This window comes from Xiphophorus hellerii, chromosome 20 (assembly GCF_003331165.1).
Source record: "Xiphophorus hellerii strain 12219 chromosome 20, Xiphophorus_hellerii-4.1, whole genome shotgun sequence".
Lineage (NCBI taxonomy): Eukaryota > Metazoa > Chordata > Actinopteri > Cyprinodontiformes > Poeciliidae > Xiphophorus > Xiphophorus hellerii.
Window position 1 is genome coordinate 17,635,725 of NC_045691.1, and position 14,887 is coordinate 17,650,611.

The window sequence follows — 14,887 nt, forward strand, 5'->3', positions numbered from 1 at the left end:
TATTTACATAAAACACGCACTTTGTTTATGTACGCATCTATATACCACATAAATTACTTTATTTATTTTTATTTGTGTATTAGATTTCTTAAACTGTCTGAATTTCGTACCATAAACAAGCAAAGGTGGTATGACAATAAAAAATCCTTGAATTCTTGAATATTACAGAAAACAATAAGCAAATATTTAAATATGAGGATGAAGGGGGTCATATATTTATTTATATTATATTGCCGTGTTTTTGTGGGTTATCTCAACTCATTTTAGCTCAGTTTTGTAGATTTCTTTGAATTAAACTGATACTTGCTCATTATTTTGGATTTTTCTAACGCCTCTCAATTCAAATAATTATTACCTTTCTGTGCAGGACTGTTTGAGTAAAACTGACTTAAATCAAGTTCATATGTGATCAGAGATGTTATTAACACCTGTAGTTACTCAGACAAACACTTTTTAAAGTATTATTATTATCTTTTGTATAAAATTAAGTTGGATTTTTTGGTTGTTTGCGAGTTGCTGCTTAACGATGCAAACCAGCAACAAACACATTGTTTGTTTACTGTGTTGGACGTAAAAAAAGAGGCGTGAATATATCAGGAGAGACATGTTTGAGTTATTGATTGAATCGTTTCTGACCCTGAATCCTGTCCCACGCTCCGATGTCCTGCTCACCTGGCTGCAGCACCTGGTGGGGGGGTTTCCGTCAGTAAACGTCTGATCACACGGAGGCATTTACCCGATAGCAATAAACGAAGAGCAATAAACCGGCTCTGGTAATATGTCTTCTCCACAGGAAGTCATATCTCAGAGTGGTTTTGACTTGATGTTGCGCTGCAGTGTTTGTCCTCTTTGATTGCCTGGAAAAAGAGTCTGAAAGCTTTATTGCTTTCAACGGGTTTTTAAATTAATAACAAGGCAGCTCTGTGAGGAAAAGCTTCGTTTTAGAGACGCCTGACTGCAGCAGTTTGCTACAGAGATGAAAAAACAGATGAAGCGCAATTAATACAAGCAGAGAAAACTTTCTATCAATCATCACTTTATGTTAAATAACCCATCAGTGTATTAGATTATTTAATCTTTATTTAACCAGAAATATGATGATTTTTTAAAAGAAAGAATACCAGTAAAAAGTTATGAGCTAAAATGCCGACATCAAATTACCTAAATTAAAACAACAGTTGATGTTAAGTTTATTGCAAAATATTACTACTTGTTGAACTTTTACACATTAAAAACTGTGGAAAAATCTGTGGAAAGTGAAAAGTGTGGAATGCATTTCTATCCGGCTCGTATGAGCCAATCCTTTGTAGTGACGCCTTTGACTGCAGATAAATTCTCCCCAGTGTTGAAACGCATAATTTAAAAGGACCGAACATTCAGCCATGGGGGACTCCTTACGAATATGTACCTATTATAAATGGCAGTGGCTAGGATACTAAAGCTTACATGAACTGTAGGTACAAAATATAGAGCAGTGTTTGGAAAATGCGGATTAATCACAGCTGATATCATTGTTACAAAATAGACAAAAATACCAACCCAAAATTTATCTACATGAATTTTAACTGCTTTATTAACTCTTCTGGCACATAATTTGCTTTCCACTTTTGATGAGAATAAAACTTTACACATAAATTAATTCAGTTCAACTCTAGAGCCATCAATAGGAAGGGTTTGCTGTAAAGTATTAAAACGTCTAAACAAAAGCATCGCAGAACAAACACGAGTTAAGCTACTTATTATAATACGTTTCTTAATGCACGGCTAAGCAGAAAAACATGGCTGAATATTAGCCCAAAACACTAAATTACTTTCCCTCCAAGAATATTTTTCTTAACATCCCAACCAAGAACTCGTGAATTTATTTAGACTGAATGGAGTTTCCTCAAAACAAAGAACAGACTGAATGGAGTGATTAATCGTCGGGAGTAAATAAAGAGCCTGATAATCGGAGCTGCAGGCTGAAGACGTGGGCTCTGGGTGTGTGTCATTGTTACAGTAGCGCTGCAGAAACCTTCGCCCTGCTGACTGAGTGGCTTTGACACAAATTCCTGCTCACCCAGGGGACGACAAACAGTCTCGCCTCAGCAAATGCTGCAGTCCCGACGGTCCGGATGACCGCGATAAGATACATGTTATTCAGGAAAACTGCAGCTGACCATAATTTCAGTGACACCGATTTGGAAGAGTTTTATTTTCCTCAGATCACACATGGTTAATAAGCTTAGCTCAAGATTCAAAACTGCTGTTTCACATCTATTTTTTGTAAATGTTTGGAGAATTTTTTTCTATCAATTTGTCTCTCCTCCAGTTCAGTCCACCATTATAAAACCAAGCGTCGCCTTTTTGGCCCAGTTTACTTACATTTCATCCGTTTATACTTAACCGTAGCACATTAGTTTAATTTCCTTGATAGTTTTCAATCACGATTAATATAAAAATCTGATGTATTGTCCAACTTAGCTGCTTGTTGTTTTCTGAACTTTTTATTTTTACTGATTGGAAACTCAATTAATTGTTACTAAATGAGAGAGATTAGTTTCACTGATCAATCTAATAAACTTCTTAGCAATCTCCTGATGGTAAATAATATTCATTGGAGTCACAGTTTCATGCAACAGACTAGGAGCATATTCTAAAAATAAATGTTTAATTATAGGTTGTCAAATAGGAGTGAAACCTACAAACAGCCGGCTGTAAATCAGCCAAACTTGTAATAGTTTGTAAAGGAAAAAGGTAAAAAATATCAAAAAACATTTTCCCTCAACTACAATCATCTGCTTGTAATTTTCATTTTTCTTCTGTTTGTTTCCTTTCATCTTGAAACAATTTCTCAATCCCAGTCTGTAACAGTTGAAGCAATTTATTGTGATTTACTTTGTTTTTTTAGGGTTTACTTTATATATATATTAGGTAACATTTTAGTCCAGTGATAAATGAATAATAATTAATTTATCTAATAATTCATTTTTTGTTGATCAATCTTTTTATAATGCAAATGTTATTATTACTTCATTTGTTTGTTTATTAAAATTAATAAACTATTAATAGCTTCAGTAGAACTTTAACCTCAATTTAACAAAAAATAGCCTTAGAAGAAAGACTGTCTGGTATTTTACAGACTCTTCACATGATCAACATTAAGGTATGATTTATGCTCTCCAGTCAATTTATTTCAAATAAATCTACAAAGTCAGATTTATTTTATCACATTTTTAGAAACATGGATGTCGTGTCTGATGTGTAGGCAGCACACAAACTCTCTTTTCTTGTCTGATTTCTTGTAATGCTCTGATGAAGTCGTCAAGCCGTCTGCAAAGTGTGAAAAGCGCTCAGAAAATCGTCCTGAGCTGCCACAGTCTGGAGAAAAGTGCAATCATTTTGTCTTCAAAACCATTTCCAGCTCAGTGCTCTTGAGCCATCATGTTGTTTCGCTGAATGAGAATTGAGCTCAAACTGCAGCCGTGTTCCCAGAGGGAGGCGGGGGGCGTCAGAGCAGAGAAAGGTTAACCCTGCAGACACCGCCGAGGAGAAATAAACCACGGTTCATAGTCTAAACACGTCGCAACGATAATGATGCATCAGAATTTGAAATCAGATGTTAATTGATGCTCCTAATCAATTATTTCTTTATTAATTTGCCCTGCAGACCTGTTTGAATTTGAAGCTATTTTTTTACATCATAGATATTAGGATTATGATTATGTTACTGCACAATAAGCTTGGAATTTCGGAGACATGTCATCAGTAGTTCATATAATAAAAGAACAATGTTAATTTTACTCATACATTTACCTATAAAGAGTAAAATCAGAGAAACTGATCATTTTAAGGGATGTATAGTACAGACCAAAAGTTTGGACACACCTTTTAATTCAAAGAGTTTCCTTTATTTTCATGACTATTGACATTGTAGATTCACACTGAAGGCATCAAAACTATGAATAACACATGTGGAAATATGCACTAAACAAAAAAGTGTAAAACAACTGAAAATACCCCTTATATTCTAGTTTCTTCAAAGTAGCAACCTTTTGCTGTGATTACTGCTTTGCACACACTCTGCATTTTCTTGATGAGCTTCAAGAGGTAGTCACCTGAAATGGTTTTCACTTCATAGGTGTGCCCTGTCAGGTTAATAAGTGGGATTTATTGCCTTATAAATAGTCATGAAAATAAAGAAAACCCATTTTAATTAGAAGGTGTGTCCAAACTTTTGGTCTGTACTGTATGTCAAACCTCCTGGTCATGAATTGTATTAATCCTCATTCCTCCTCTCCATCGATCTCCAGGAGAGCGCTGCGAGCTGTCGTCCCGTTCGGGTCGCTGCGCTGCTGGAGTCTGCAAGAACGGAGGCACCTGCGTGAACCTGCTGGTCGGCGGCTTCAAGTGCGAGTGTCCGTCTGGCGTCTACGAGAAGCCCTACTGCGAGATGACCACTCGCAACTTCCCTCCAAACTCCTTCCTCACCTTCAAGGGCCTCCGCCAGCGCTTTCACTTTACCCTCTCCCTCACGTAAGCTCCTCCAGCTCCACTGCCTGTCAGTGATTCACACTCCACCCACCTCCACATCACACATGGGTTAGCTCTCACCTCCACCATTGGGTGCTCAGATTTACATAACCTTAATGGAGGTAAGTGACAGTAATAGCATCACTGGAAAACAGTCCTCCTCATAAGGGCCACTTCAGAGTCAGAGTAAAGCTCTGATACTGAACCATTAGAGTCGGCTAAGTGAGCAGCTACGTTAACTAAAAGATGAGTCAAAAAAGCTTTGTTTTTGGAGAGGCTGGTTGCATAACGGGCGGATCTTACTCCCATAAAGTCAGGTCTTATTACAGTCACTGTGTCAGTCGTCACTTTGAGCTGTGAGTCAGAGGTTGGCCTATTTCAGCACAGTCTTCCTCTCACTGGCGGTGACTGACAGAAGCTGTCTCATCAGCATCATCATTACTGCAGTCGTTCTTCCTTGTGATTTCTGCTTCTGGTCAGTCTGTGTAACCCAGTAGCGAAGAAATCGGGGCATGCTCTTGGGAATGTTATTTCTAGGCATGAATGTAGATGGAGTCAAATTTATTTGATCACTCAAACCTTGACAGGTTTGACAATCACCTCGACTGTCGTCTGATACTCAGAGCAAGGGAACCGTGAAAAATGTTTTAAATGGGTGTAAAAATGTAAAATTATGAATGTATGATAAAGGTGACCTATTATGCTTTCTTGACCAGGTTAGGATACGCCTCAACAAAACATGTTCTTTACATTTTCTGCACAAAATCATTCTCAGATAATGAGATTTTAGTCTGTTCAGTGTAGAATGAGATGTTTTAGGTCCTCTTGTCGCCCCCAATTCAAACTATTAGGGCTATTGTAAAAGAATATTTTAGTAATCTAGTGATTGTTTTTACGATTCTGTCTTTTTTTCTCTCTGTATAACTCCAGCTGGCAGCGCCCTTCCCACCGTTCGCCTTCAAATTGTAACCGCGAACTTCCGGAAGGAGAAAAGCTGTTGTACTCCAGCCGTTGCGTCCATAACTTTGAAAACACGTATTAGTCCCCCAAAAAACGACAGACACCCAGAGGCTCTGCCCTTATGCTGCTAACGCATAGCAGCAACTCAGAGGTGGAAGTGAGCGAACTGCCCAACACAAATAATGATCTAGCTGGAACACGGTGCGCTAAATAATAAAACATTATTTTACGAAGCTTTGAGGCAAATACATTTTCGAGGAATCTTTACAGCCCTAGAAATTATACAACCATACATCTTTAAAAAGCATTAGTAGGACCTCCTGCATAACCAACAAGAATGCAGCGAGTGGTTTTTGGATGGTACGTCAGCAAACAAAACACTTGTCTCTTCCAGCAGCCACTTTACGGCGCATACAGCAGTAAAACCAGCTGACCAAACGTACTGGAGCTCCGCTTGGGTTGCTAGGTAACGGTGACTTAACAACTGTTTTTGAAACGGCTCATTTCTAGACACCAAAACACTTTATCTGACTGTGGTTTTTTAAGCACTTGGGCTTTTTAGAAGCGGTAGAGACACAAATGGAAGTACGAAAATTTGCAAAATGGAAGTTAAAATTTTTCAGAGTAAACTCAAATACTTTGTATAATTTGATTTGGTATAATTGGCTGCGATCACATTTCAGAAGGAGCACTTGAATTGAATAAATCTTTGGATTTGCTCAGCAGAATGTAGGTTTTGTAAGTAGTGATTTCACCTAATTTAGCCAGATGCTTCGGGTCAAAGTTAAACTGCATGCCAAGACAGACGGGTCTCCCCATCTGTGAGATGAAATAAAATCCGTTTTAAAAGCTGTTCACCGTGTTTCGTATCTGTCACAACAGGCCAAAACAAGTGTCGGCTTTCAGGTATCACACAGAAATGCGTCCTGACATTTTAGCGCAGATGTTGCAGCGGCTGTCGCTCACAAAGGCCGCCGGTGGAAACAAAACCCCCTCAGTGAGCTTTACGGACCCGGTCTGTCTTTAAGGATCCGATGACGGCCCCTTTTTGATGAAGAACCGCTCGGACCGGTTTTGAAAGCGGGCCGTGTTTCAGAGGCTCGTTGGAGGAGCTGCGAAGTAGCTGCTGTGAGAAAGGTGTCGGGTCTGTCACCTGAGCCAGCGCTGATCCGGTTTCTCACTGAAAAAAGCCTCCATTATGACAACTCCGGACCCGGATCCAGCTCTTCAGGAGTGAAAACTAATTTTAGGCCTGGAACGTTACAGGCAAGGCTTAGATTTCACCATAAATGCAGTCCTTTGTTTTGGGCTCAACTCATCAAGAGATGTAAAATAAAAAGCTTTTCTACGTTGATGTTTATAGTTATTCTGTAAATTAAGCATGTTTGGATGATATTTTGATGTTGTGAATAATCTCAGTGAATGAGGGAAAATATAGAACATTGTTAGTATTCCATAGGAAATGTGATTTTAAATCTATCATGAAGTAAAGGAGCCTGGTAGAAATATTTGTTTGCTCTGCAGGTAGAACATAAACAACATTTTGCATTTTTAGGATCAGATTGGTTGTTGTTTTTCATCCAATAATCCAATGGTCTCTGTTAGATTAAATCAAGAATAGAATAGAATAGAATAGAATTCAACTTTATTGTCATCGCACTGTCACAAGTACAAGCAACGAGATGTAGTTTGCATCTATCCAGAAGTGCTCTACGAGATATAAATATTTATTTACGGATGTACAAGACTATGTATGTATGGACTATAAGGGGTTATAGCAAGAGATATAGATATTGTGTATAAATATAAATATGGGAGCTATATGCACAGATTATACAGATTATACAGAATATACAAGAATGTTAGGGAATGGATTATAGATAAATAATGGCAGATAAAATTTACAGGTTGTATGTGTGTATGAAGAAAACAGACAAAAGAGCTTTACAGAAAAACAATGATCTGAGCACCAGTTAGGTCAATATGGTAGATAGGTACAGCTTTAGCGTTTCTGGACTGGTTTTTAAATGGTTTTGCTGCCAATAGGTCAGAACTTTTCATTTATAAGACGTTTTGATCAATAATTTTCCAGGCTTTTCAAAGATCTTTGGACTACTTGTTGGACTCACTCCTTGCATTAGTTTGGTGTGGAGTGTGTTAGATGTAGCTTAATCTCCTGGCAATCAGTGAAAACATGATGTGTGCAGTGTTTTGCAGAACCATTTAGAGTCTCAAAACATTTTCACATTTTCTTCATTTTATAATCTATAAGAGGCGAAATCCTCCAGACAGAAGCAGGTTTTATTTACCTGCAGGAAGCAACACCAAACATGCAGACAGATCTATGGTGCAGAACAAAACGTTTTCATGTTGCATTGATCCAGTGCCTAAATCTAATAGACTTTATCTGGCAAGACTTGAGAATGTCACCAAACTGAGTTTAATCTGACTGAGTTTAAACAAGTTACGAAAGAAAAAAAGATCAAAAATTCACACATAAAATGTGCAAAACGCACAGAGACTTGCAGCTAGTATTGACTCTGAAGGGGTGGATACAAATACATGCCTCCTCTTTTACATTTATATTTGTAAACACATTTAAAAACCATGAATCATATTTCTCCCACCTCACAAATACAAAATACTTTAGGTTGATCCATTACAATGATCTGTAACCTTTATAATCCAAAGAGACTCTTTGCCATCAGTCCAGCAGAACAAATGTTACAGTACCTTTCGAAAAAACAAAACTTTTAACATCGGATGAATATCTACAGCAGGAAATGTGTTGTCATTGTTAAAGATCCACCATTTTGTTTGGTTTTTAGGATTTAATATAAAAGTAAGCAGAAAACCTTTGCAAAAAGAGAATGGGTTCATTTTCTGCTATGAGATGTTATTTGTGGAAAATGATGAGGATAAAAAAGCACTTAGTTTCCAATCTAATGGAAAGAACAAATCTAAAAGAATATCTGTACCGTTAGGGCTTTTTGTGGAAGTTCATCATATAAAACAAACAAAAAAAAACCCGGCTAAAACCTGCATTTGCTATTATATAAATATATCTAGAAACATTAATTTGTTCTTTATAATTTTCTCTGCAGACCCTCTGGTTTATCACAAACACATTTTGAAGTTTTTTGGTTGCTATTTGGCAAAAATGAAAAAGCTGAAGGGGTGTAAATACTTTCCTGTGCAGGAACCATTAAACACCTCTCTGGTTCCTTCCTATTGGTGCTGAGGAATATCTTCCTGCTGGGCAGAATAGTGTGAAAAAACTGCAGCGGTTTGAATGACCAACTTTAAAAGCCATTGATTAACCCTGGAGAACCGTAACCAGAGACATCGTTACCACAGTTAAGGTAATAGGAAATGGTAAATGTAAAGAATTAAAGGATCGATCACGATTCTTCCTTGTATTGTCAGTAACGCGTTCATAAATAAGCGACACAGGAAGCTGAGATGTCTCCTAAGTCATTACAGTTCATCCTGTTGGACGCTTGAACCAATTTCCAGATTAACGACCCGTTAGACACGTTCACTTAAGGAAGCACCAGGAGATAATTTAAGGTATTAGGATGGATCCTACTTTTATTTGCCCTTCATATTTAATACAGCTTTAAAACTTTCACTTCCATCTTCTCAAAGTAAACAATTTAAAAATTACAGCAGATATTGAGACGTTAATTGTGCGGATTTTACTGGACATGCTGTAAATCCCACCGAGGGTTTTCCTCTTTCCGCCCCACTGATCCCAGCCTATGGATTTTGGCGTGTTATCGTAGCGTGACACGGTCCCCCACATACGGCCAGGCTGGTTGTTATTTTTACTGATGGGTGCCTAATGTGACGCGCAGTGAGGCCAGTAAAGTCGCTGTTTAGTTCTGGCTGATTACCCTCATAGTTCAGAGGGCTTAAGGGGGGCAATGTGGAGCATCCTTTTAAATCGATACGTCAAAGAGTGAAAGAGGATGTAGATGCAGATTCTCTTTGGCTTTCTGGGCTTTTTGCCTTATCTCCACCTCTATTATCTGCTGGAGCATCAGCATCCTTTTTTTTTTCTCTGAGGTCATGATTAGTGGGGGTTTTGTCCAGTAAGCAGGTCAGTGTTGCAATACCCCCTGGCTGCTCTTCAGCTCGGGAATCCTGCACTAACAGCATCATGACAACATCCCCTGAAACCCTGATGACTTCAGGAGAGGCGAGGGGGGCTGCAGCTGCTAAAACTAGCAGCACAGATAGATATTCGGATGTTTGAACGGCATCTTTCCTCTGAAAGTAAAATAGAAATCACAGAACAAAGCTATGTCTCCATTAGAGCGAAGAGAAAGAGTCAGAGTGACCTTTGCGGAGGAGAAATTAATTCCTCTGAGGACGCTGCATTTTAGTCGAGTAACTGACCAGAAAATTCAGATGCCAATCTGCACAGCAGACAAATAGTTTGGTTTGTTATGTGGAAAATGAAAAAACCCAAAATTTTAACAATTATTTTTGTCTAGATTCTGGTACAAATATCTTAGTACACTTTAAGTAAGACAAAAATAACTTAAAAGTATTCATTCAGCAAGATATAGGAGCTTGTTTTAAGTAAATAATTACTTAAAACAAGTTCATATATCCTGCTAAAAAGTTACTTCTAGGTTAGTTTTGTCTTATTTCAAGTGGACTAAGATATGTGGTAAATTTTTGTGTTTTTGCAGTGAAATAATGTGAGTTTTATTTTTATTCTTGTACATAAACAACTTTTAAATATCCCAGTGACCCATTTCTACGAACCACAGCAGACAGGTGAATAAGGGAAGCTTTATAACCCTCTGTGCACAGATAGAGTGAAACAAAATAAACTCTGCTTCTAAATGTTTGGGTGTTTTAAAATATGCATATAAAAAGCACAAATCTTCTAATGTGGCTTTGAGCGTGCAGAAGCAGAAACCTGACTTAAACGTTTGGTTAGACACCAGGAGCGTTCTGCTCCGTCTTCTGCGAGGAAGAGAGAACATTTTTAAAGATGTTTTTGCCATCACTCTGAGCTGTCTTAGTACGCTCTGCTTCCCGACTTGCAGCACTCTGATGTCCCCACCCCTCAGCTTTGACTTCGCCCTAGTTTTTGTCTCTTTGTTTTAGTGTCATTTAATGTGCATCTCCTATCTATTCCTTTTCTGCAAACTAAAAAATTCACATTTTCCACTGAGACTTGAGCTTTCAATGAACCTCATCATCTGGAGAGTTTACCCTTATGATCAAACCGATAGTAAAAATGATGATTTAATATAATTTGAAATGTCTCCTACAGTAAGGTGAATGTGAGGAAATAGTAGATGCTGTTAAATAGGTCAAAGCAGACCACTGCTCTATTTCTTCTCTCTCATACGTCTGCCAGCATATGCTGCTTCTACTTTGTTTATCAGTTGTGTGATATAAATAGACTTACTCTGAGAGAAAAATTTAACCTGAGCAGTAATTTTAACTCCAAGCAACAGGAAACAGGAGGTTAAACAGAGTGAATCCTACATTTATCTTGAAAATGTTTTTTTCTTATCTCCAAACTGAGGTGGAAAACCAAAACGTTTCCTCCAGTAAGAGAAGCACGACTTCAACATGTTTTTTACTCAAGTAAAAGTAAGAAGTCATCCAAGAAATTACTTAAGAATAGAAAAAGTACTTGGTAAAGAGCAAGTTCTGAGTAATTGATTTTAAAATGCTGTCAGACAGACATATATGAAGTTGCAATGAGATGTAAATATAAACTAATTCTGACATTTAAAGGACTCAAATAAAATAATTACTACAAGTAAATACAAACTAATACGGTGGAGTATTACTGGCATTCTAAGAAAAAAAAATTACGAGAAAAAGGTTGCACAAGAATAAAGTTTAAATAATATGAGAGTAAAGTTGTAATATAACAAGATCTCATATCATTTCACCTTTATTCCTATTTGACTTTATTCTTGTAATAGTCGTAATATTATGACTTTATTCTCTTTTTTTCTTAGCATGGTCCTAACACTGTTGTAAAATAACTGTCTGTTCACATTTGATTTCATATCAGCTTATTTTAATCATACTTTTTGTATTCAGTATAAACTTTTAACATCTTTGATGGTTGCAGTGACAGCATCACATTGTTTTTAATGGACTGTTGCCTAAAAACATTGGAAATACAAACAGCTCGGTAATAGTTTTCCAATTTGTCTCCTGTAATTTGTACAGAATCTAAAATTATGTTGTGGGTGTCCTAGAAAATTTTTAAGATATTCTGTACATATTTAAGTCTCTCTCAAATACATTTACGAACTTTGTTTCTTGTTCAAAGCATTATTAGTTTTATTTTTAACAATATTATTACAGTCTTATTTTAAGGTCAATTTTAGGATGAGCGAAGTCAGATATGAGAGCTCAGAGTCGGTTGGAAAAAATTAAAAGTAATCATTTTGTTTTTCAGATTCGCCACAAAAGAGCCAAACGGTTTGTTGATGTATAACGGACGCTTCAACGAGAAACATGACTTCATCGCCATGGAGATCATCAACGAGCAGATTCAGCTCACCTTCTCTGCAGGTACATTTTCATGTTTCTTTTTCTTACATTGCCTCTACACAAAATCGTCGAGTCAAGTGGACCTGAGAAAATAATGTTCTTTTACCTTGTCAACAATAAACTAAACATTCAATACTTTACTTTAACAAATAGTCAGATTTATTGTTGGAATAGGATGTGTAAATTAAAATAGATCCAAAACTTTAAAAAGGGTTTTACAGGTTTGACTCTTTAAAAGAAATGTTAAAAATATTTTAGGTATTGATTGGAAGTAAATTTAGTTTGTCAATTCTGAGCAATAAAATTAGGATTTAGGTCACTCTTTCTTTGAAAACACTTCCTGTATTCATCCAAGTTTAATAAAGTAATCAAAAGACTATTTGTTTGCAGCAAAGTGAACTTTTGCCTAAAGGTCACTGGATAGATGTTGACCTTGGAAGAGATTGTAAACTACATGGTTAGTTAGAGAGAAATATTGGTGCCAATATTTTCTATTGTAAGAGGATTTTAATATCATTTTGATAATTTTGCCCTCATTAAAAACAGAAAGTATTTTTCTACATCAACATCTGAACATTTGTATCATTCTTGAGCTGAAGTCAAGGGCCGCACACAATCAGTCCACGTTCCACAAATGGCCCTCGGGCCGCAGTTTGGGCAGCTTGAGTCCGTCTCCTGACCCCTGCTGTTGTTCCTCAGGAGAAACCCAGACCACAGTTTCTCCGTTCATCCTGGGAGGCGTCAGCGACGGCCAGTGGCACACGGTGGAGGTCCATTACTACAACAAGGTCAGTGGGAATGCTCACTTCATTCTGCATAAATGGTTAAATGTTTTCTTCAGTATTCAAGGAATTTAAATGTTTTACTTTCTATCTATAATAATTTGTACAGAAAACGTTGAGAGGCCAACAAGAAGTTTTTATGCTAAATTAATCATCTGAAAGCTGATGTGTTATGGATTCATGATGTACAACGGTTCCTTTAAGCCAGAGTTTATCAGAGTTTCAAGCTTTTAGCTGACAGAAGAGCAGCTAAAGACACACCACCAACCTGAGCTATCTGCTCTCTAACATGGAAACACTTTATTTGAAGGATTGTACATAAGACTGACATCTGTTATGAAGATGAAGTTCATGTATTTTCCACTTGGAGGTCCATTTGATAAGTGAGGACTGTTGTTTTATAGGACCTTTAAAAAGCCACAGTGTCAGTGTGAACCTCTTAGCATTCAGAGTGTTGTTGTCCTGCAGCCACAGATGAGTGGCAGCTGCCACTCTTCCTCTGTGGTCCTCAGCATGTTCATAGCCTGTCTGTAAACGGTGCAGACAGGGAACTGTGGGCTGTTCTCTGTCTGCTGACAGGCTGATGATGTGGAAGAGAGTCAGAGCGACTCTGACCCAAACAGACCCTCAGACCAGACATGAGGGGGCCTGACTGAATGAAAACCAGAGAGTGGGAAGACATTGTTTTTCCAGACATGCTCTGATTGTTCTAAATATGTTGGGCTGCTACGTTTCTGTGTAAGAATATCAGAACGGCTCAATCAATGCAGGAATGTATGGAGCTGTTGTCTGCTCTCAGTATTTTCCCACCCGGGACAAACACACGCACACACACCCACCCACACACACACACACACAGGATGTCACATTTTTGTCTATTGAGGAAGTCACTTTGCATCATAAAGATGCTGCCAGGCAACCCTCCTGCAGCGCACATTTACCATTCAGTGTGTATGATGACATGAGCGTCAGATTTTAGCCTGCGGCATGCATTGATGAAGAGGGAGTTTGGATGAAAACTTGTAGACTCTTTGCTTTTTAATCTTTTTTTGTTGTTTCTCTGCAGACATTAAAACCTCATTAATCCCTCAAATCTAATGGCTCACTGATTCCTTTCTATTTCTCCAACCTGCACGTTTCATTGCAAGTGTGCTGCATGTGATTACCGGTGTGATAAAAATAACTTCAGGTTTCTGTGAGAAGGGGCACGGCTCAGCTGCCTAACTCGACTGAAACTCAAATAATTCAAGACATCTATTTATTTAAGTGAGCTTAAGAGTTTTCATGGTAAAAACTAGGAGATAATTTGTCAAAAATGTTTAGTCCACTTCAATCGAACTCCAGTTTGTTTGCTTAGAAAGTCCGGTTTATTTAGGGACATGTGAACTCTGATGTGGACCTAAAAACCTGAACTCTGGTCCACATAAAAACCCAAGTTTCCATTCATTTGAAGTGAACTCTGGCGTAGTTCAGATGCATATGTTTACGCCGATCGGACCGGAGACCCCTCGAAACGCAGGAAGTGGACTACAACATAGGGAATTCTGGGTAAACACAACAAAAACAAACTTGTATGTCTCCTTGCGCTAGCATGTCTCCTAGTGCTAGCATGTCTTCTAGTGCTAGCATTTCTCCTTGCGCTAGCATGTCTCCTAGTACTAGCATGTCTCCTAGTGCTAGCATGTCTCCTAGTACTAGCATGTCTCCTAGCGCTAGCATGTCTCCTAATACTAGCATGTCTTCTAGTGCTAGCATTTCTCCTTGCGCTAGCATGTCTCCTAGTACTAGCATGTCTCCTAGTGCTAGCATGTGTCCTAGCGCTAGCATGTCTCCTAGTACTAGCATGTCTCCTAGTGCTGGCATGTCTCCTAGTGCTAGCCTTTCTCCTAGTGCTAGCATGTCTCCTAGTGCTAGCATGTCTCCTAGCGCTAGCATGTCTCCTAGCGCTAGCATGTCTCCTAGTACTAGCATGTCTTCTAGCGATATCAGGAGAAATGGTTTGTGTGTTCGTTTGTTTTTTTTAACCAAAGAGAAATCCTGCAAAGGCTAAAACCTGATGCTACTCCATTTTTGTTTGCCTTTTGTGAAGAGGG

The 14,887-nt window shown here is 38.0% G+C and overlaps 1 protein-coding gene across 4 annotated transcripts in view; it reads left to right on the forward strand.

Annotated features, from left to right (window-relative positions):
* Positions 1-14,887, forward strand: part of celsr2 (cadherin, EGF LAG seven-pass G-type receptor 2) — an 84,459-nt gene that overhangs the window by 40,754 nt on the left and 28,818 nt on the right. For all 4 annotated transcript variants that reach the window (XM_032549803.1, XM_032549805.1, XM_032549807.1 and 1 more), the window contains exons 3-5: positions 4,293-4,515; positions 11,918-12,033; positions 12,712-12,800. In XM_032549803.1, the coding sequence (XP_032405694.1) occupies positions 4,293-4,515; positions 11,918-12,033; positions 12,712-12,800 (428 nt within the window). The remainder of the gene's footprint in view (positions 1-4,292; positions 4,516-11,917; positions 12,034-12,711; positions 12,801-14,887) is intronic.